This window comes from Brassica napus, chromosome A2 (genome assembly GCF_020379485.1).
Source record: "Brassica napus cultivar Da-Ae chromosome A2, Da-Ae, whole genome shotgun sequence".
Classification (NCBI taxonomy): domain Eukaryota; kingdom Viridiplantae; phylum Streptophyta; class Magnoliopsida; order Brassicales; family Brassicaceae; genus Brassica; species Brassica napus.
The window spans coordinates 6,644,554-6,667,496 of record NC_063435.1 but is presented as its reverse complement, the minus strand read 5'-3'; the positions used below and the strand labels follow the sequence as shown (position 1 = coordinate 6,667,496).

The window sequence follows — 22,943 nt, the reverse complement described above, 5'->3', positions numbered from 1 at the left end:
TTCTTCCTTAGCTCCAGTTGGCTCCTCGGGATCCTCCGACTGAACCTCAACAGACCTCTTGGTCTTCTTCCTCCTCTTCTTCTTCTTCTGAGGATCACCGGAAAGAGGGACGCCACTCACCTCCCCAGCACTCTCCTCGACTCCCGAGTTACCCCTCTTCCTCTTCCTACCTCCTCCAGTATTCGCAGCATCGGAAGGAGGAATCTCGCCAGCACGAGGGACGGCCGTCGAGGGCCCGCCCCCGCTAGCCAGTCCCAGTTGAGCAGCTAGCATCGCGCTTAAGTATGGAAGAGTTCCCATTCTCTTTGCCTCGGTGACTTGCTTCTGGATATCTCTCGGGAAAATTTCTAGCCTCTTCTTGCGAATAGGAAGAGCTGTCGGAAGATCTGATCTCCACCCTCCTGAAAACACAAGGCAAAGATGTCAGCACGCGATAAGTAAGCCATACGGCCAAAAAGAATACCAGAAACGGCGAGAGAACGCACTTCGAGCAATTCGATCTTTAAACTCGTAGGTCTTCTCGACGGTGATCTCGGACCAACGGTAGATTCTAAGCAAAGCGACGGCTCGAACGCTCTTCAGGAAATCCTCGGGATAGACAGAAGACGTAGGATGGCCAACTGCAAACAAAAGAAAAGGAGAGTCTCATTAAGAACAACAAAGTCAGACGCAGCTCGCGACAAGATACTCTACCACAGGAACGGTTCCAAAGAACCCGATAGTCCTCCTGAGGAGGCTCCTCGAAAGCCGAGTCGTCGGATTTAAGAAAGAAGTAAGAGCGCTGCCAATTCTGCGTCTTGTTCGGATGGCCGGCGCATACGTTACAGTTTGGTCGCATCTTCACCGAGTAGGTCCCGTCCTTCATGTCGGTTATCGAGGTCATCTCCTCGAAAGATCTGACGCTCATCGGCATATCGATCTGCTCCGCTAAAACCGATAAGGTGACGGCCAGTCGCAGCGAGCCGTTCAATAGTTGGCTGATCGCGATGTCTCGTCGCCTAGCGTACGCAGTGATTACTCGCGGGATCGGGAACCAACAGCGAGTGTCCTCCTGGAAGTAAGACTCATATACCGTCTGATATCCGATCGGAGGAGACCAAGGTCTCTGCTCCTTCGTAGGGATAAGGAAGGTCACGCCTGTAGCGCCCTTGGATCGAAGAACCTTCTTCACACTCCTCGGGGTCGATTTAGTCTCTTCTACACCCTCCCAATCTTGACCAGCCACGAAGGCAGGGCGAAGCAGGTCGGGTAGCAGCCTCGGAAGCTCCTCGAAAATCCCGTCGGGATAGAAGGTCGTCGGGACTAACTCAGCTTCGGGATCGTCATTCTCAGGAGGATCGCCCTCCATAGGGCGAGCCCTCAAAGTAACCGAGTCGACAGGCATCGCCCCGCTCTGCCCGTCTCTCGCGCACTCTGTCGCGTCTCTGACAGCGACGTTCTCATTCCCTTCCCTCGCAAGCCTCGTAGCATCTGCGACCAGGAGCCTTTGGGAACGAGACAAATTGGCGATATCCATCATCGCCGCATGGTGGGTAGATTCAAGATCCCCGAGACGACCTCCGTCGGGATTCCTTGCCGGCGTCGACGTCGCCGCAACCGATTTTCCTTTTTGTTGCCTCGATAATCTCGGAACCGATGACATAGTGAAGATCGCGTCGGACGAAGGCTACAACACTTAGAGAAATAAAGGAAAGAGAGAGAAAGTACCTTTGATCGCGGAGAAAAACTTAAACAAATGAGAGAAGGACCGCGTATTTATAAGGAAAAGAGAAGGGGGAAATTCGAGGTGTCATCATTAGGCCTATTCGGGCCTAAATGGGCCTCGAAATCCCCCCTAAAAACCCAGCGGACCCTCGCGACGATTCCGCTTCTCGACGTGTCGTGAAAAGAAGAGATGGGGGAAAATCGAAGCGTCATCATTAAGTCTAAACGGGCCTAAATGGGCCTCGAAACTCTCCCTAAGATCCCGACGGTTCCCGCGACTTCCCGGCTTCTCGTCTTAATTAATCGACGGTTATCCTCAAACTGGTTAAACCGGCAATTAATCAAGACACACCGACTAAAATCTGGGAGCCTGCGATTCAACAGTTCCGAGAGAAGGCGTCATCACAGCTTTTTCCGCGACCCATCGCTTTAACCTCCCGACAGGACTTCTATTCCTTTGAACCTTCAAGTTCCAGAATCCATCATGAGCTAGGCAACTCCTCGCTCACTGATGGACCGGGGGGACTTACTGTAGGAGATGGATCTAACCATCCCACAAGGCCCAAGGAATAGAAGGCCTGGCCCGGACCAAGGGAAGCGACGGCTCGGATAGTCGGCTTAATAGGTCAGTCTCTCGGCTCGCCTCTAAAGTACTTTGAGTCGATCGTTGTCGACTAAGAGGCATCCGGCTCGGCGACCGCTCGAACGAATACGGGCCTTTCGGCCCAATAAGGAAAGCCCGCGAAGACGACATAAGCTAGGTCAAGAACGACACATAAGAGGACTATATAAAGAGAAGGAAGAGGAACGAGAAAAGGATCCGAAATCATCTGACTAACATCTGGCGGCTAGATTAGGGTTTTCACCTTTGCTTCATCTTGCCGTTATTTGTACTTTTCCGGTAGCTCATCGAGTTGCCGGCTTCTCTTCTGTCGCATTCTCTTTACTTCTCTTGTAACCGACTGAACGTCTCTTCCGACCATAATAAAACGTCTCTGTTAAACCCACATCCTTTTATCACCGTTTTTCGATCAAACACACGAGGATTGTGGAAACACTATGGTATAGTGGTCAAGGTTTAAAGGTCTGCATCTAGGTATAGGGTTCGAATCACAGTTCTTCGATTTTTATGGTTTTAGTTTAAACACTATTTCAGAGATGGATATGTTGAAATTCTCATGGTTTTGGTATAAACACTTTTGGATTAATCTTTTAAGGGGAAACATTTTGTATTTCTGTTTTTGTATTGTAATTATATATATATATATATATATATATATACTAACTTTGGGTCTAATTGTTTTGTTTTTTGATAAAATAAGTATGGGGAAATGTAAATATAAATGTTTAATTATCACTGTTTATACATATATAAGTATGGAGAAAAGGAATTAATATTAGACATGAAAACGTAAATACAAACGCAAGAAGCAGGTGTTACGTTGTCTTATGTTATACTATCATTCACATTTGCTCTTGTCATTTCCAATTTGTCATGAGTCTCAAATGTAACACTGGCCAAATTTTCGTTGTGTTTAATTTTAACTATATGCATAAATTTTTTAAATGTTATTTACACGCCTCCATAATGCAATTTTTTTCTCATATATATATTTACCTAAGTTTGCATATATTGACATAATTATTCTGGTACCCGTTCGGGTATCCGTTCAGGTTAATAAATTAAAATTATAAGTATGTTGTCAAAAAAAGAAGTATAAATATATGTGTGTGTATATATACAAATATCTAAATGTGCCGAAATAGAATAATAAAATTAGTTAAGTTAATGAATTAAACTCATAAAATTAGATAGCATAAATACTTCGGTTCGGATTGGGTTCAGTTTCGGATCTATAAATAGTTAAATTTTGAATCCACTCAAATATTTAATCAATTTCAATTCGAGTTTAATACTACTTTTTGGATCAGATTTGGTTTGGTTTTTCAGATTCGGATTTTTTGTCCTGTCTTAGTCGAAGGAAAAGAAGTCTGTGCTAAATAAACAGTTTGACGTATTGAATACTGACCCTGCACTTTTTTAGAGTCATAAAATCACCACCATTTCTATTTAGTTTTGTTTGATTCTCTTGTACACATTTGTTATTTGTCAGTATCTTTACAATTTTAACTAGTTTTTGTAACATAACAATTTGAACTAGTTTCATGGATTTAATACGCAATATTTCACGGGTTCTTATTTGAGAATCTTTTTCATTATTTTCTATAATTCTATTTTAAATTCTGAAATACTCAATTTTCAATTAAATCATTCGTCGTCTATATTATAGAATTGTTTTCGTGATTTTTAAAATAACAAAAATGATTTCAAGTTTAATTCTGGAATGTAAACTAATTTTTGGAGCTAGTATACATATACAGATATACATCCTGTTGATTTCACAGCAAACAAAATAAAAGAATCCGGCTTGCAAGAATGGAACCATTTAATTTGAACCACTAGTATATGGGACTATCTTCATTTGGTCATGAAATATACTGATATAGATTTAGATATATTTTGGAGTCTCCTGTTTTTCCTTCTCTTTGTTAGATTTAACTGATTTGAATTACAATTATGATAAGAAAAGGAGCTCAATCATGCATATATATGATGACATCCACATATGATCTATAAGACAATAAAAGACAAAATTTTCACAAAAAGTAAGAATATTCAAAACACAATTTGACCAGAAAGTAAAACATGGGTAGGCACATATAAGATACACATAGGATTACATATATGAAAAGAAACTATAATACCCAAGAAAATCTGAAAATATTTTCTTGATTCTGCTAGCTGCCCTATATATGTGCCCACTCATGTAAAAAAAGAAAGTTCTTGACTCACATCAGATGACACATTCACATGGAATCATCACATCAATCTCTTTAATTCAAGAGAGAGAAACAACAAAAGACACAACACAAGTTGCTCTCTCTTTGCCACTCCATGTGTAACGTGTAATGCAATTTGCTTAATATTCTCCATCTCTACTCCTACCTGCTCCTTTTCCATGGATTCTTAAGTCTCATTTCTCTGTTTAAATTAACAAAAAAAAACATAATTAACAAAGAATAAAATTCCAAAATTAGAAGAAAAAAAACTATACAAAAAAATGAACCTGGTTCCTACAACGTACCGAAAGATTTCTTGCAATGAAGAACGGCTTCGTAAATGGAGCTCTCTGAGTCACAAGACCTTCTCCAATAATAATCATCTGCAACACTTATTCTTGGCGACGAAGTCATTTCATCAGAATGAACTCTGCTTCTAGACAACGTCGTTACACGGATCCTAGAGTCGATACCGATACCTCCGGATGATCTAGAGGTTCTACATCTCCTTAATCTTTTACACAATGGCGTCAAAAACAACAAAACCCATTTCGAAACTCTTCTCAACTTTCTACAAGAAGAAGGAGACTTGCTCTTTATGTCACGTGTCTCCATCTTCTTCTCCGTTTTCTTGTCCAACGGCTCATATTCTTCTTCCGTAGCTGCTGACGTGGCTTTTGATAGATAAGGCATGACGTAGCCGTCGCGGAAAAGCTCGTCGGCGTGAACTAAAGAGTGATCTTCGTCGGAGAAAGAGACGAAGTTATCGAACTTGAAGCTACTTTCATGGGATTTGTTGATGAAGAATCTTCTCGAAGGAGGCAATCTTGGATCCATCTCTATGAAGGAAGAAGAAGAATCTTCGTAGGTTTGATGATAATCATCAATGGAATCTTCTAAAGAAGGACTGTTAACTACCCAACTGTAAGAGAAACTATCTACGGGAACTACTGGCATTGATGAAGCTTCTTGATTTACTTCCATGGTTATTTTTGTTTGTTTGGTGGGGATGTATATATATTCTTGACTGTGTTCAGATGCTTTTGTCTGTGACAAAAATGTTTGAATGGAGAACATATGTTTCAGTGTATATATATAGGAAGGGACATACACACATTGAAGCTAAGATATATAATATTTTTTTATAACGGTAATATATTATATTTTTGTGGTTGGTTTGGTAAGAAACAATAGATATTAATAGTCTGAAAGGGAAAAGAAAAGAAAACATTAGAGTTTGTGAGCCCATCTAACCTCTTATTATGTGCTGTTGCCTTCACTCTTTTCCTCTTTTTAATATTTATCTTGGTTTATTCTTTTTTGCATAGACAAGGTTCTTTTAATTATTTATTCCATGTGACATCATTTTTATCTTTTAAGGAGTCTCAATATCAAAACACTACGCATAGTTTTTCTTTTGAAGAATATCAAATATATCATTAAAAACGATGTATGTTGACGCATATTTCATGGGGCTTATTAATTAGAAAGACAAAAAAGCAAAATAATTGGTATGAAAGACATATAAGTTAGCTGTATTAGAGCACTCCCATTGGTGTACTCTTCTCAAAATCTACTTTTGATTATTATAATCTTTTTTCGTTTGACATTTTTGAAAAAAAAGATATTAATAAACCAACCAATCGCGGACCGTCACGTATCGCTAAGATCCGCAAACAGTGTTGATACATGTTCATCCTAACGAGCTCAAGTGATATAAATTCATAAAAAATAAATTATTATATTAATTTTTTTTTTTAGAAACTGTGTGAACCCCTCTTTACATTTTCCAATGGGAATGCTCTTACGTTTTAAGATGAAATTTCCTAATTTTCAAAAAAAAAAGAAAAAGAAGGAAATTTCCAGAGTGTTACGAGTGAAGAGGACCACGAGTTGAAAATAAAAGAAAAGAACGTAAATAAAGAATACTAAATTTAAAAGTCATATTCATAAATAAGAAAAAGGTTAAAAATTAAAAATATATAAATATATAAATAGGAGATGAGCGGAGAAAGAGAGAGGGGGAGACAGAGGTCCCGGGAAGTGTCGGGGTGCGGGACGTATGTTGTCGAAAGTTTAGGGGACAAAAGCCGAAAATAGAAAGTGACGTGGAGACTCATCCAAGTCTTATCTATAGGCCATTTTGCATGGTCTTTTTATGGGTTACGTTTGAGATACTCAGAAAACAAGGTTTTAATTTTGTGTATTTTGGTCGACAATTTTTTTTTTCTTTCAGTAGTGCATTTAATGATATGAATCTCTCAAATCTCGAAGAGAATGTTTTTTGGTCGTAATAATTGATGATAACACGAGGTCTTTTTTTTTTTGTAACACACGATAACACAAGGTATAATTTCTAACACTGAGACATAAGTATCTCCTAGACATTAGAGAGAGAGAGATTAATTACATGTTTCTCTTTTATTGTCAACATCTATTGAGAAAATTGGTAAAATAGGAGTATTAAACTTAAGTTTGTCTTTTTCAAAAAAAAAAAACTTAAGTTTGTCACAGGGTGTCATTAAGCAACATATATATATGAACCTTTTTAGTAAAGGTTCATATGTTAAAAAAATTCAAAAAATTACGTTTTAGAAAACACCGATGTTTTAGAAATCATTTCAAAAGATCTACGTTTTAAAACTTGCTATTTGACAAAATCTTTTTGTTTCGAAAAGATCCATGTTTTAACAAAATGATTTTAAAAGATATATTTATATATTTTAATGCATTGTTCAATAGCAATATGTAAATTTATAAAAATATAAATTTGTTATTGAAATTTTGTTGTTTAAAAATTGTTTCAAAACGTGGATGAAAAAAAGGTGGCGGTAAGCCGTCCTCCGGAATTTCGATAAATAAAAAAAAAGAAATTTGCCAAAATAGAATGAAAAATACACTCTATGTCTCTATAGTATAAAACCAACTTTAGTTTGTCCATATAGTATAAATTTCTTATAATTCCAAAATTAACTTTGATTAATCAAATAAAATAAAATTTAAAAATAACTCTAATATTAAAAACATATTAGGAATAAAAATAAATAAAAATTTAAAATAATTTTTTATATAAAAAAATTAAATAGAAGAAAAGTTTGTGAAAATCACCAGAAAACTATGGAGAAACATGGTTTGATGAAAAACAAAGCTTAATTTCTATTTTTATGATTTTTGACAAGTAAATCGATAAAGCACGTTTTAGGAAACTAATAAGATTTCCAAACATTTTTAGAATATTTTGTAACTGAATTTTTTGAAATATGGTTATTCTTATCCATAGAATACAACTTCTACACTCTGTAGAGAGCGAATAAATAATATGTAAGTAGATTCTACCATATGTAAACTTTTGAGGTGTGTCTAGATTTTGTATTCGCAAAACTTTAGAATTCTCATAAAAGTTAGCTACATTCGGATTAAACATAGCTACCTTTAGGATGCGTAGACATCATATTCCTTATATTTATAATTCTATTTAAAAGTAAATTACTGGTTCTAGCCAAATTAGAATAACTTGTTTAATCTGGAATTCAATTTCCATCATGTCATTTTTCGTAAAAAGATGAAATCTTTTTTTCGTAGTAATTAAATTTTTTTAAAATAACAAGTTTTAGAACCCAAAAAATATATCAGAATCTGTATATGGGTATTTCATCAATTGTTTACGTTTTGTATAATTTTTTTATTCATAAAATTATTTATTTCATTAAGTTTAATAAATGGAAAGGGTAATTGAAGCAAAAATGAGACAAAAAAGTTTTATACTAAAAGGACAAAGATGCTGTTTTTAATTCTGTTTTGGAAATTTTCCCATAAAAATTCATAGATGTCATCAAGCCATATATATAAACCTTTTTTAATACTCATTTCGTTTCGAAAAGATCCATGTTTTTGAAAAAAAATTAAAAATACATTTTACATCTTCAATGCATTATTTAATGGTAAATTGTAATCTTCAAGAAATATAATTTGTGTTCACTGAAATTTTATTGGCTAAAAGTTGTGAAATAGTTATTACAAAAGCATTAATAAACAATATTAAAGATGTTTTGTAATATGTGTGAAAATGTTAAAACGTAAATGTTTTTGAATCGATTAGTACTAAACTAATTATGTTTTTTAATAAGTAAAGAGATTATAACTAAATGTATTATTTCAATAGAATATCTAATTACAACTATTTTGAAATATGTCATTCTTATAAGATGACAGTTAGTTAATACAGTTAGTTATAATCTCTTTAGTTATAAATAGTTTGACAACTAAATGTATTATTTCAATAGAATATCTATTTGTTAGATATTCTATTGAAATAATACAGTTAGTTATAATCTCTTTACTTATTAAAAAACATAATTAATTTAGTACTAATCGATTCAAAAATATTTAAGTTTTAAAATTTTCACACATATTATGAAACATCTTAAATATTTATTATTAATGTTTTTTGTAATTAACTATTTCACAACTTTTAACCAATAAATATTCAGTGAACACAGTTATATTTCTTGAAAATTACAATTTACCATTAAATAATGCATTTAAGATGTAAAAAAGTTTTTTTAAAATATTTTTTCTAGAACATGGATCTTTTCGAAACTAAATGAGTATTAAAAAAGTTTATATATATAGCTTGATGATATCCATGAATTTTTATGGGAAATTGCCAGAATAGAATGAAAAAACAGCATCTTTGTCCTTTTACTATAAAATTTTTTTGTCTCATTTTTGCTTCAGTTACCCTTTCCATTTATTAAACTTAGTGAAATAAATAATTTTATGAATAAAAAAATTATATAAAACATAAACAATTGATGAAATACCCATATACAGAATCTGATATATTTTTTGGGTTCTAAAACTTGTCAATTTAAAAATTTAATTACTACAAAAAGAAGATTTCATCTTTTACGAAAAATGGCATGATGGAAATTCAATTCCAGATTAAACAAGTTATTCTAATTTGGCTAGAACCAGTAATTTATTTTTAAATAGAATTCTAAATATAAGGAATATGATGTCTACGCAACCTAAAGGTAGCTACGTTTATTCCGAATGTAGCTTACTTTTATGAGAATTCTAAAGTATTACGAATACGAAATCTAGACACAACTCAAGAGTTTACATATGGTATAATCTACTTACATATTATTTATTCGCTCTCTACACCGTGTAGAAGTTGTATTCTACGGATAAGAATAACCATATTTCAAAAAATTCAGTTACAAAATATTCTAAAAATGTTTGAAAATCTTATTAGTTTCCTAAAACGTGCTTTATCGATTTACTTGTCAAAAAATCATAAAAATAGAAATTAAGCTTTATTTTTCATCAAACCAATGATTTCTCCATATTTTTCTGGTGATTTTCCGAACTTTTCTTCTATTTAATTTTTTTATATCGAATTTTTTTTTTATTTATATTCCTAATATGTTTTTAATATTAGAATTATTTTTAAATTATATTTTATTTGATTAATCAAAGTTAATTTTGGGATTATAAGAAATTTATACTATATGGACAAACTAAAGTTGGTTTTATACTATAGAGACATAGAGTGTATTTTTTTTTCATTCTATTTTGGCAAATTTCTTTTTTTATTTATCGAAATGCCGGAGGACGGCTTACCGCCACCTCTTTTTTCATCCACGTTTTGAAACAATTTTTAAACAACAAAATGTCAATAACAAATTTATATTTTTATAAATTTACATATTGCTATTGAACAATGCATTAATATATATAAGTATATCTTTTAAAATTATTTTGTTAAAACAAAGATCTTTTCGAAACAAAAAGATTTTGTGAAATACTATCTCCATTCCTAAAAGATCCATATTCTAGAGAAAATTTTTGTTTTAAAAAGATACATATTTTATATTTTCAATGTAATTTTTGTCAACCAATAATAAAAAATTGTAAAGTTCAATGACATTAATTGAATTTCTTAAAATCTTAATGGTTTAAAATTATAAAATTACAAAAAACTATGCATTTATAACTAAGTTTTAATATATTTTATTAAAAATTGTAAAAATTCTAAAACATAAATCTTTTAGAAACGGAGGGAGCATGTTTTAAAACGTAGATCTTTTGAAATAATTTCTAAAACATGGGTGTTTTCTAAAACGTGACTGCACTGGATTGACTGTTAAAATCTAAATTAACATTTGTCTCACAAACAACTAATGAGCTAACAACAACGTCTGCCAAGTAAAACAAACTGAATAAGATACAGTAAACTGTAGGTTCTAGAGTACACAAGGACGTGCAAGGAAACTTAACCGAAACCGGTTTTACAGAAAAACGAAACAAAAACATTGACCAGGTGAGATACTGAGACTCCTTACACCTTGCGGACTTGGATGTTATGAGTCGATTGAGACCGCCAGATTGGTTGTGACCCACTCTGTACAATCGCTATTTCTTCTCCCTTCTTCACCATTCCTTGTTTCTGTTCATCCAAGAGTTACCCCACTCAAACTCTTATTCCCCATTACCACAAAATATCCACTATATGTATATTTCCAAAAAAATAAAACTACATATAGTGTTCTTTCTAAGAGATCCTTTTGAGCTTACCAGTAGTGTAGCCAAAGCTTTAGTGAAAGTGTCCTCTGCATCATCTGAGAACTCCATATATATGGGGCACACACCTTGATACAAGGCTAATCTTTGCTGTATTTTTTTCCTGCAGAAGAAAAGCCTCTACCGTTAGTTCTTAACATCTACCAGTTGTTCTGGAAGGATAAACATTTATTACTCACTCATTTGTGAAGGCATAGATGGTGCCAGAAGGGCGATAGTGACTTAAGAGTATGGCCATGAAACCAGTTCTGGTGAAGACAACAGTTGAAGTTCCAAGCGTGTTTGACATCATGGTTGCATGGTATGCAAACATCTCACTCATATGGTTCTGTAAACATCGTTCTTGTCAGTATGGATAAGATAGAAAGAAGGAAGTCAAGCTGCAGCTTTACCTTGAAGGCTTGACCAAGATTAGGTGGCATTTCAGTACTAGTAGTAATGGTTGCTTCTGTTCGAAGTGCGACTGTATGCATCACTCCAGCAGCTTTCAGTGGGAACCTGATACCAAATTAAACTTCAGTCAATACTTTCTATATCCAAACAAACATGAGCTAAATCAGTCACTTACTTTCCGTGAGCAGTTTCTCCTGAAAGCATTACTGCATCAGCACCTTCTCTAACAGCTATAGCAATGTCAGAAACCTCCGCTCGGGTTGGAGTCGGATGAACTATCATACTCTCAAGCATGTTAGTTGCAACAATAACAGCTTTTCCCATGCTACGGCATAGGTTAATGATCCTCTCCTGCATATCAATAGCAAAGCTGTTGAATTTGAGGAGCTCGTTTTCTTGGTTTATCTTAAATGAGAAGCAAGCGCTAACCTGAAGAATGGGTACTTCCTCAATAGGAAGCTCAGCACCAAGATCACCTCTTGCAACCATTGCCTGTGGAAGAAGTATACACATCTCATTAAGCAGCACAATCCTCTATATAAATAGTTTCACATAACAATCTCCAACATGTTGTTGTAAAAGGAAAGAACGTTGATGGGAAAAAAAGATTACCCCATCTGATGCGGTGATAATGGAATGCAAGTTGGGTATGGAGTCTGCGCTTTCAATTTTTACTATCACGTGAATATCGGCACCACAACCTTGAAGGTAATTCTTCAGTTCATGCACTACTTGTGCATCTTTGACAAAAGAAACCGCATAGAAGTCAACTTTGTTCTCCACTCCGAACTTAATATCCTCCCAATCCTTCTCTGAAATAAAAAGAAAAGAATTACAAAATAGATATATCAGAGCAAGATCATTCAGAATTAAATAAAGAGGGTGAAACAGAAGGTCGAACCAGTGATTGAAGGTAATGTTGCACTTTTCCCTCGGACATTCAAGTGTCTCCTTGACTTTAGTTCTCCACCATCAACAACCTCACATATGACAGTCTCTTTAGTCTTAGACTTCACCATAAACGACATCATACCACCTGAAACATAGAACAATCATTCCCACTATATTGGAGAACAACAAAAAATCCTTTTACACCAAGTAATGAGAGATCAACACATACCATCAACAAGGAGCATGTCTCCAGCCTCCACATCGTTGACAAAATCATCATAGTTAACACTGACACAACTTGGGGTGCTGACTCCTCTCTCAATTGTAAAAGTAAACTCTTGACCAGGGTCTAACATAATCGGCTGGGGTAAATCTCCACTCCTAACTTCTGGACCCTAAAGAACAATGAAGAAAATATACTTTAAAAATAAAAAAAGAGAATAAAACTTTGAATTAAATGGGAAACAAAAAAAAAAACAAAACCTTGGTATCAAGCATGATGGCAATGGTGTTGTCCTTAGATTGCGCATTGTACTCTTTGACCAAATCAATAACCTTCTTATGAGAAGCATGATCCCCATGAGACATGTTCATCCTTGCAACATTCATCCCAGCTTCAGCCAGTTTCCATATCATCTCTCGTGTGTTGGTAGAAGGACCAACGGTGCACACAATCTTAGTCTTCCTCCTTACCGTCGGTTTCGACCACATCCCTACTGATGTGTCACTAAACTTCTGCATTTCCAAAAACCTCTCCAATTGCTCCTCTCTCTAATTAACCACACAGTAAAAAAAAAACAATTCACTTCAGTAAAAACATGGAAATGCTTTCTTATCTAAAGCTTTTAAACATACGTTTGGAACATCCTCGGGAGACACTGGAATGACTTCGGTCTCCACACGAGCGGATCTCACAGTGGTATCAACCGCTCTTCTGCCTCTTACGGAGACTCTTCCGCACTTCTTGGATTCGTTGCCAAGAACCTTCACTGCGAAACTCGCCGGCTTCAGAAGCTTGTCGGATCTCGTGGAAACAGATCCACCGTTGGGACTCAACATAGAGCCTTGAATCGACCTTGTAGCAACGACCTGAGCCATTTTGGTTTCCGCGGAGAAGAAGTTGCGAAAGAATGAGAGTGGGAGGGAGAGAGAGAGAGAGGTTGAAACGCTAAAAGAGTAGTGAAGAGTTTTGATATATCGGCGGAGTTTACGAAGAAATGCTTAGTTTGTATCGAAAGAGAGAGTGACAAAATCATATAAAAGTAACCCTGCCGGTTTTTTAATCTAAAACCGAATCGGTATGGGCTCTGAACCGATCGGTATATTTGCAAAATTTAATTCGGTTTAGTAATTTGTACCAAATCATATCGTTCTTTTTTTCAGAATCATGTTCAACATTCCGAACTGGAATTAAACTGTTATACAAATTTAACCAAAATTTTAATGAAAACAGAAAATTTATATTCAATACAGTAATATGAGGGTTCAACTTTCTGTAACTAAAGACTAATATATATATGCAATAAAAGAACGCACAACAAATTGGTAACTCAATTTGCAATCTTTAACCGCTTTGTCTGAGGAAGAAAACTTTTGCTTTTCAAATTTCACTAGACTAAAGAAAAGTCTATAGCTTATCAGTACAAATTTTATACAAGAGCGAAAATACAAAACCATTCTGATACATAAAAACCTAGACAATTACATTTGTTATATACAGTATAAGGTATCTAAAACTGACTTCAATGCTTGCCACATTGTCTTTGTCTTATATGGGCAATGTCATAACTTTCGGCTCATATTCGAACTTTTTTTCTTTCCTCCTCAAAACATGTCTCCGGTCCAAAAGACAACCAAAGATTTACATTCTCGATCTTTATATTCTTGTCAAAATCTTTGTTATCAACCAAACTTCCTTATTTTCCTCGAAACCTGAATATCAGTGTCTTCCTTCAGTGATAGTCATATATGGTGTTACCCTTTTCACCATCTTCGTGTGAGATACTCCTATAATAATCTTTTCTCATGTGTTTTGTCCTAACTCTTTAGCTTCATCCTATACATTTGAAATTCTCAGCTCCTATTGTGAGTATCCTAACGTTTAGGAATCTTCATTTCTAGACCTTGAAGATTAATATGTCCCATTTCACACCTTCTCCAATTGCTACTCTTGTGAGTGTCTTCCTAATGTGTTACTAATGTTCAGCTATAATTGCACATTCTTTCAACTATTTCCACTGCACAGACACATCCTAAGAGAAATACCTTAGCTGAAGATGGTCATGTCGATTTTCCTTACCTTAACACTTTTCACTTGGTGTTATTTTTTCCTGTGAAATGATCCAGTCGACATAAATTTTCTCGCTATCATGTGATCTTTTAGGCAAGAACTTTGAGGCTCGCTCGCCCCTGCACAAACTTCTACTTAGGTTAACTCTTTTTAGTGAGTCCGCTGGAATTACTAAAGTATGTATCTTACGTAGAGATACTTTTGCATCGTCAATAACATATAATCTATTAATTTAGGGTCATATTTTTAATCTACTATACAAAGGTTGTCATTTAAATCTGGATTCTTTTATAACTTTAGCTTTTTCTATAGATGCTTGCCCACCCTTAATAAATACTTAATCTTAACCGAAAAAGTTTAATGTAAAGAGACATTGACATAAACCAAAATTCAGTTATGATATACAAATAATGAATCTATTCATATCACTTACTTTTAAACACACATTTCATCTAATCTACACATTCTTCGGCAAGAGTTTTCAATCTGACTTTTCTTGTGAACAAGCTGGACCTAACCTAAGTCTCCAATGCTTCTCTTCAGTTGAATACATGTATTGTCACACACCATATAATCAATACTTCTCTCCAGTTGATGATCGGCACCTGTCAAACGCCATAATCAAATTTCATATCCTACAATCATACTAACCCTTAAAAAATTTATTCATACGTTTTAGTTTAATAAAAATTGTCATTTTTATTTGATATATTTCAAATTCCGAAATACTGTATATATGATAAATTTTAGACTAAAATCTCCAAGTTTGAATATTCTCTTAACCAATTTCAAAATGATATCCAAATCTTTGAGAAAATTAAAGTATATAATATATGTAGTATATTACTTTGTTTTAGATTTTGAGAAAATTAAAGTATATAATAAATTTTAAAAATTTTAAAATAATTTAAACGGGTTATCCAAACTCGAACCGAACCCGCAAAGATACGAACTGAACCCAACCCAAATTTTATAAATACCGAAATAGGACTAAAATCTTTAACCCCGAAAACCCAAAATCCTAGTAGATCCCAAACGAACCCGAATGAGTATCCGAACACCCACTCCTATCAAAAACTATATATCAATAACAAACAATACTATAGTTTTTATGTATTTCTAATAAATTTAAGACCAAACATATTGATTAATCTATATATTATGTAAATAAAAGTTTTCAAAATATCTTTATGTTCATAGTTATATGTTAACAAAAAATTTCAAAATCTTTATGTTTATAGTTAAACTAGGATAGGCCCGTAAACCCGTCCTACGGGTGGGTTTTCAAATGAAATAAATAAATAAATATCTATACATATTAAAGGTATTTAATCTTCAATAAAAGCGTATATTTGTTTTAAATTGCTCTTATTGTTCTTGTTAGAAATATACATTTATTTAACTAATTACAAAATTTTATTTTCTAATTGGTGTAATTATTTTTATTGTAGTGTTTGTTTTAACTTAATTAAATAAATTATTAAAAATTAAAGTTGAAGTTAAATACATGAATAATTAATTATGTATCCCTCTCATACATTTATACATGTTTTATAATCCATTGATAATTTTATATTTTCTTATACATTCTCTTCTAAATCTACTGATTTAGAAAATGGAAAAATTAAATTGATGTTAAATTTATTTTTTAAAATTAGCTAGATTGTACAATAAGTTAGTACTGATAGTTACTATTCAAAAATATACTTACTGAAAATTTTATCAAATAAACTATATCATCCAAACCTATTAGGATTTTAAACAAATATTATTATTAGTTGTAAAGTATAATTGGTTATTTTCTTTATTTTTATCTGATTAATATATGAATATTATTTTTGTGCATTGGCTTTAATATACATTTGAATAATTTTATATACTTTACAAATTTACCATGAATTTCTTATTATTGTATATCAAATAGTCTTATATTATATCATATAGTCTTATTTGATATCAAATAATCTTATTTTATTTAATACTATATTTATAAAAAGAAGATATATTGTGTACTAATATTTCGAATAAAGTGTATGAAAATGTCAAACATATCACTATATTAAGTTAATTATTACTAAAATATATCACAATTTTAGTTTATAATATATAAATAACATTTAACACAAAGCCCAAACGAATAAATAAATAAATGAAACACAGCGGATCGAATAAAAGAGACATGTGTCAGCTTCTCAAGATTCGAATTAGTGATGTGTCCGCCTACGTGGACAGCCTATGAGGAAAGCAAACTCAATTTTATATATAAAGATGTTAAGAAACGACATATATTGTTTTGTCCACAAAATATAAACCATAAATTAGAAACATGTTTAATAGATTAGACTATCATGATAGAAGCGAAAAAGTTATTCTAACAATGTAAATTCAAGTAATAAAATACACACAAATGTTAAACATCAATATATCTCATAAATATAAATTAATAATAACAACATAAAAGTAAAACTTAACCGCACATTGCACGGATCGTATTCTAGTCCCTTATTAAATATAGCTTTGTATTGATGTGTTTAGTTCTTTCATGGAATCATCCCTTCTTTGCTAAGTGTATATTAATATGCTAGTTTGAGAACACCTTTACATCGTTCAGTATCATATCCTAATCACAAGACGACAGTTTGGAAAGTTTATGTTGTTTTGTTATTTTATTTTTAAATTCTACCGAAATCACCTATTTAAATTCCCACCAAAATCTCCAAAACCCCACCAAAATCTTTAAATCCCATCTAAATTCTATCAGATCTAAAATCCAAAAAAACTTTTGAAAACCTCAATCCAATATGCCCCCCTTAAGCCCCCCTTAGTCTTTAGTTACAGAAAGTTGAACCCTCATATTACTGTATTGAATATAAATTTTCTGTTTTCATTTAAATTTTGGTTAAATCTATACTATACTAAAAGGAGGATATAAGCTCCTCTTAGAGTGTCCACATAGGCACAAAAAATCGTCCAATCAGAGAGCCCGAAGTTGCCACGTCATCTCATTTATTTTTTCGTAAAAAATGAAAAAACAATACAAAGGAAAGGATCGAACCTGGAGTGTTCTCACATAAATATAGGACATATACCACTAAGCCATTGAAACTTTCCTGGACACATATACAAGAATCACTAAATATGTAATCACACTCTTATGTACATTTACCAATGTTTTTAAACCCGACCCGAACACAAAACCGGACGACTTCCCGGCTCACTGGGTCACTGGATCGACCGGGGGTGAACCGCGGGTTAATAAATAAATTAATTTTATTATATAATAATATATTAGCTATAAATATATAAAAACCAAAGTTTGGATATGTATACATTTTATGTTTAAAAAGTATTTAAAAATATTTATTTTTAGTTTTTATACTTTTATTTTCATTTGACATAAAAAAAATATCAAAAAATTGTTTAGACTATTTAAAATTTGTGTAACAAAGTAAGAGTTACGACATATAAAAAATCAAGATATAATATTCATAAATATTTAAATAAGTGAATATAATCATTCAGTCTTTAAACTTTTAAAAGAAAAAAAATATATTTTGAATGAAGAAAATCAAAATAGAGATGAAGATCTTAAAAAGTTGGAACTTGAGACTGAAAATCTTAATGTCTAATGTGAATAATAAATAAAACTTCAAATTCAAAATAAACTAAAAATAAAAAATCATTGTAATAAATTGTCAATAACAGAAATAAACTAACACCAAATCACATCAACTAATTTTGGTTCTTTCTACCATCGTTCATTTCATTTTCTTCTGGTGGCATAATGAAATCTTGATCAAAATTTAAAAATCAAAAATATAAAACTAAAAAGGAAAATCTAACTTTTTTCGTCAGCACCTAACTTCTTAATTGGAAACTTAGAATATAAAACATAAATTAAAAACTAAAAAAAGTAAAAGTAATTTATTGGTCCAACCGGTATCGGATTCTGGGTTTTAGTGGGTTTTTGTGGGTTTTTGCGGGTTTCTAAATATTGGGTTTCGTGTTATTTAATAAATATATATTATTTACTGATAATAAAAATATAGTTATTCATCTATCACAAATATCTATGCAAATATGTGAATCAAGTACAACAATCAAATAATATAATGATTTTCACAAAGAAAATTTAAAAATATATTTATGTTATGTAGTCTTATTTTATATTCTTTAAATAATATAATATAATATCATACATTATTTTTTTAGAATTGAAAAATACATATATATCAGTTAGACAAATTAAGCGATAATTAGACAAATTTGATTTTTTTTGCGAGCCAAAAGTTTATTATTAAATTAACATCAGTTATTTCAAGATATTTAAGAAAGTGGACAACAAAATAGGATGAACATAAATGATATATGAACTATAAATAGTATTTTGTAAAGCTGACTTAGATAACACATATGCAAATCCATTTCCAGTCCTTTTTGATGCCTAAATTCAGTTTCTTCAGAGCAGTTATTCTACAAAGAGATCGTATGAGATATTGTTTTGATATTCAGATTTGTTTCTTGACTGTTAAGAAGATTGATAACTGTAAAAATGTCTCATTCGAATATGATATGTCTATAACCGAATCCCCAACATCAGACAAGTTTATTTTAAAAGTAAATAATTTTATTTTTCTTATATTATATAATAAATATATATTATTTACTGATAATAAAAATGTAATTATTCATCTATCACAAATAACTATGCAAATATGTGAATCAAGTAGAACAATCAAACCACATAATGATTTTCACAAAGAAAATTTAAAAAATATATTTATGTTATGTAGTCTTATTTTATATTTTTTAAATAATGTAATACAATATTATACATTATTTTTTTAGAATTGAGAAATACATATAGTATCTTATCCGCGCTTAGCGCGGTTAAAAAATCTAGTTTGTATAACAGTTTAATTCCAGTTCGGAATGTTGAACATGATTCTGAAAAAAAGAACGATATGATTTGGTACAAATTACTAAACCGAATTAAATTTTGCAAATATACCGATCGGTTCAGAGCCCATACCGATTCGGTTTTAGATTAAAAAACCGGCAGGGTTACTTTTATATGATTTTGTCACTCTCTCTTTCGATACAAACTAAGCATTTCTTCGTAAACTCCGCCGATATATCAAAACTCTTCACTACTCTTTTAGCGTTTCAACCTCTCTCTCTCTCTCCCTCCCACTCTCATTCTTTCGCAACTTCTTCTCCGCGGAAACCAAAATGGCTCAGGTCGTTGCTACAAGGTCGATTCAAGGCTCTATGTTGAGTCCCAACGGTGGATCTGTTTCCACGAGATCCGACAAGCTTCTGAAGCCGGCGAGTTTCGCAGTGAAGGTTCTTGGCAACGAATCCAAGAAGTGCGGAAGAGTCTCCGTAAGAGGCAGAAGAGCGGTTGATACCACTGTGAGATCCGCTCGTGTGGAGACCGAAGTCATTCCAGTGTCTCCCGAGGATGTTCCAAACGTATGTTTAAAAGCTTTAGATAAGAAAGCATTTCCATGTTTTTACTGAAGTGAATTGTTTTTTTTTTACTGTGTGGTTAATTAGAGAGAGGAGCAATTGGAGAGGTTTTTGGAAATGCAGAAGTTTAGTGACACATCAGTAGGGATGTGGTCGAAACCGACGGTAAGGAGGAAGACTAAGATTGTGTGCACCGTTGGTCCTTCTACCAACACACGAGAGATGATATGGAAACTGGCTGAAGCTGGGATGAATGTTGCAAGGATGAACATGTCTCATGGGGATCATGCTTCTCATAAGAAGGTTATTGATTTGGTCAAAGAGTACAATGCGCAATCTAAGGACAACACCATTGCCATCATGCTTGATACCAAGGTTTTGTTTTTTTTTTTGTTTCCCATTTAATTCAAAGTTTTATTCTCTTTTTTTATTTTTAAAGTATATTTTCTTCATTGTTCTTTAGGGTCCAGAAGTTAGGAGTGGAGATTTACCCCAGCCGATTATGTTAGACCCTGGTCAAGAGTTTACTTTTACAATTGAGAGAGGAGTCAGCACCCCAAGTTGTGTCAGTGTTAACTATGATGATTTTGTCAACGATGTGGAGGCTGGAGACATGCTCCTTGTTGATGGTATGTGTTGATCTCTCATTACTTGGTGTAAAAGGATTTTTTGTTGTTCTCCAATATAGTGGGAATGATTGTTCTATGTTTCAGGTGGTATGATGTCGTTTATGGTGAAGTCTAAGACTAAAGAGACTGTCATATGTGAGGTTGTTGATGGTGGAGAACTAAAGTCAAGGAGACACTTGAATGTCCGAGGGAAAAGTGCAACATTACCTTCAATCACTGGTTCGACCTTCTGTTTCACCCTCTTTATTTAATTCTGAATGATCTTGCTCTGATATATCTATTTTGTAATTCTTTTCTTTTTATTTCAGAGAAGGATTGGGAGGATATTAAGTTCGGAGTGGAGAACAAAGTTGACTTCTATGCGGTTTCTTTTGTCAAAGATGCACAAGTAGTGCATGAACTGAAGAATTACCTTCAAGGTTGTGGTGCCGATATTCACGTGATAGTAAAAATTGAAAGCGCAGACTCCATACCCAACTTGCATTCCATTATCACCGCATCAGATGGGGTAATCTTTTTTTCCCATCAACGTTCTTTCCTTTTACAACAACATGTTGGAGATTGTTATGTGAAACTATTTATATAGAGGATTGTGCTGCTTAATGAGATGTGTATACTTCTTCCACAGGCAATGGTTGCAAGAGGTGATCTTGGTGCTGAGCTTCCTATTGAGGAAGTACCCATTCTTCAGGTTAGCGCTTGCTTCTCATTTAAGATAAACCAAGAAAACGAGCTCCTCAAATTCAACAGCTTTGCTATTGATATGCAGGAGAGGATCATTAACCTATGCCGTAGCATGGGAAAAGCTGTTATTGTTGCAACTAACATGCTTGAGAGTATGATAGTTCATCCGACTCCAACCCGAGCGGAGGTTTCTGACATTGCTATAGCTGTTAGAGAAGGTGCTGATGCAGTAATGCTTTCAGGAGAAACTGCTCACGGAAAGTAAGTGACTGATTTAGCTCATGTTTGTTTGGATATAGAAAGTATTGACTGAAGTTTAATTTGGTATCAGGTTCCCACTGAAAGCTGCTGGAGTGATGCATACAGTCGCACTTCGAACAGAAGCAACCATTACTACTAGTACTGAAATGCCACCTAATCTTGGTCAAGCCTTCAAGGTAAAGCTGCAGCTTGACTTCCTTCTTTCTATCTTATCCATACTGACAAGAACGATGTTTACAGAACCATATGAGTGAGATGTTTGCATACCATGCAACCATGATGTCAAACACGCTTGGAACTTCAACTGTTGTCTTCACCAGAACTGGTTTCATGGCCATACTCTTAAGTCACTATCGCCCTTCTGGCACCATCTATGCCTTCACAAATGAGTGAGTAATAAATGTTTATCCTTCCAGAACAACTGGTAGATGTTAAGAACTAACGGTAGAGGCTTTTCTTCTGCAGGAAAAAAATACAGCAAAGATTAGCCTTGTATCAAGGTGTGTGCCCCATATATATGGAGTTCTCAGATGATGCAGAGGACACTTTCACTAAAGCTTTGGCTACACTACTGGTAAGCTCAAAAGGATCTCTTAGAAAGAACACTATATGTAGTTTTATTTTTTTGGAAATATACATATAGTGGATATTTTGTGGTAATGGGGAATAAGAGTTTGAGTGGGGTAACTCTTGGATGAACAGAAACAAGGAATGGTGAAGAAGGGAGAAGAAATAGCGATTGTACAGAGTGGGTCACAACCAATCTGGCGGTCTCAATCGACTCATAACATCCAAGTCCGCAAGGTGTAAGGAGTCTCAGTATCTCACCTGGTCAATGTTTTTCTTTCATTTATCTGTAAAACCGGTTTCGGTTAACTTTCCTTGCACGTCCTTTTGTACTCTAAAAACCTACTGTTTACTGTATCTTATTCAGTTTGTTTACTTGGCAGAAGTTATTGTTAGCTCATTAGTTGTTTGTGAGACAAATGTTAATTTAGATTTTGAGTAATAAATGTGAGAATTCTCTAATACACACCTGTGTTGTTCCACTTGGGTAAAATGTTACTGTAAAAACTAAAAACGGAAGTTGCAACTAAGTAACTGTTCTTAGTATAGAGATCTGCTATGGAGAATTCTGTATGATGAATATGCAAACTTATGCCCTTGGCCATTTAAATCAATTAATCCGA

The 22,943-nt window shown here is 33.5% G+C and overlaps 3 protein-coding genes across 4 annotated transcripts; 1 reads left to right on the top strand and 2 right to left on the bottom strand.

Moving 5' to 3' along the window:
- Window positions 1–4,286: 4,286 nt before the first annotated feature.
- LOC106419264 (probable membrane-associated kinase regulator 6) lies at window positions 4,287–6,148 on the bottom strand. 2 transcript variants are annotated; one of them, XM_013860024.3, is made up of 3 exons: window positions 5,800–6,148; window positions 4,851–5,592; window positions 4,287–4,747 (listed from the first exon to the last, which is right to left on the bottom strand). In XM_013860024.3, exons 2-3 carry the CDS (start codon window positions 5,527–5,529, stop codon window positions 4,740–4,742), a joined length of 687 nt encoding a protein of 228 aa, XP_013715478.2. In that variant the 5' UTR covers window positions 5,530–5,592; window positions 5,800–6,148; the 3' UTR covers window positions 4,287–4,739. The 2 variants fall into 2 exon arrangements, with proteins under 2 accessions (XP_013715478.2, XP_048610012.1); XM_048754055.1 differs by having other exon boundaries at window positions 4,851–6,148.
- Window positions 6,149–10,752: 4,604 nt separating this feature from the next.
- Window positions 10,753–13,648, bottom strand: LOC106391648 (plastidial pyruvate kinase 2). The gene is made up of 11 exons (XM_013832345.3): window positions 13,273–13,648; window positions 12,901–13,188; window positions 12,647–12,812; window positions 12,428–12,562; window positions 12,139–12,338; window positions 11,956–12,018; window positions 11,702–11,877; window positions 11,526–11,631; window positions 11,313–11,461; window positions 11,128–11,236; window positions 10,753–10,999 (listed from the first exon to the last, which is right to left on the bottom strand). The coding sequence occupies exons 1-11, from the start codon at window positions 13,513–13,515 to the stop codon at window positions 10,892–10,894; spliced, it is 1,743 nt and encodes a 580-aa protein (XP_013687799.2). The 5' UTR covers window positions 13,516–13,648; the 3' UTR covers window positions 10,753–10,891.
- A 6,146-nt stretch (window positions 13,649–19,794) lies between these two features.
- On the top strand, window positions 19,795–22,784 carry LOC125585275 (plastidial pyruvate kinase 2). The gene is made up of 11 exons (XM_048754047.1): window positions 19,795–20,182; window positions 20,267–20,554; window positions 20,643–20,808; window positions 20,893–21,027; window positions 21,117–21,316; window positions 21,437–21,499; window positions 21,578–21,753; window positions 21,824–21,929; window positions 21,994–22,142; window positions 22,219–22,327; window positions 22,456–22,784. The coding sequence occupies exons 1-11, from the start codon at window positions 19,940–19,942 to the stop codon at window positions 22,561–22,563; spliced, it is 1,743 nt and encodes a 580-aa protein (XP_048610004.1). The 5' UTR covers window positions 19,795–19,939; the 3' UTR covers window positions 22,564–22,784.
- Window positions 22,785–22,943: the final 159 nt, after the last annotated feature.

Excerpts from the sequence above, each read along its gene's own strand:
- LOC106419264 (XM_048754055.1), bottom strand. The coding sequence starts at position 5,622 with ATGTTCTCCATTCAAACATTTTTGTCACAGACAAAAGCATCTGAACAC.
- LOC106391648 (XM_013832345.3), bottom strand. The coding sequence starts at position 13,515 with ATGGCTCAGGTCGTTGCTACAAGGTCGATTCAAGGCTCTATGTTGAGT. Across the intron at positions 12,563-12,646 it reads AGACATGCTCCTTGTTGATG|GTGGTATGATGTCGTTTATG; the intron begins GTATGTGTTGAT and ends TCTATGTTTCAG. Across the intron at positions 11,462-11,525 it reads ATCTTGGTCAAGCCTTCAAG|AACCATATGAGTGAGATGTT; the intron begins GTAAAGCTGCAG and ends CGATGTTTACAG.
- LOC125585275 (XM_048754047.1), top strand. The coding sequence starts at position 19,940 with ATGGCTCAGGTCGTTGCTACAAGGTCGATTCAAGGCTCTATGTTGAGT. Across the intron at positions 20,183-20,266 it reads CTCCCGAGGATGTTCCAAAC|AGAGAGGAGCAATTGGAGAG; the intron begins GTATGTTTAAAA and ends GTGGTTAATTAG. Across the intron at positions 21,028-21,116 it reads AACATTACCTTCAATCACTG|AGAAGGATTGGGAGGATATT; the intron begins GTTCGACCTTCT and ends TTTTTATTTCAG.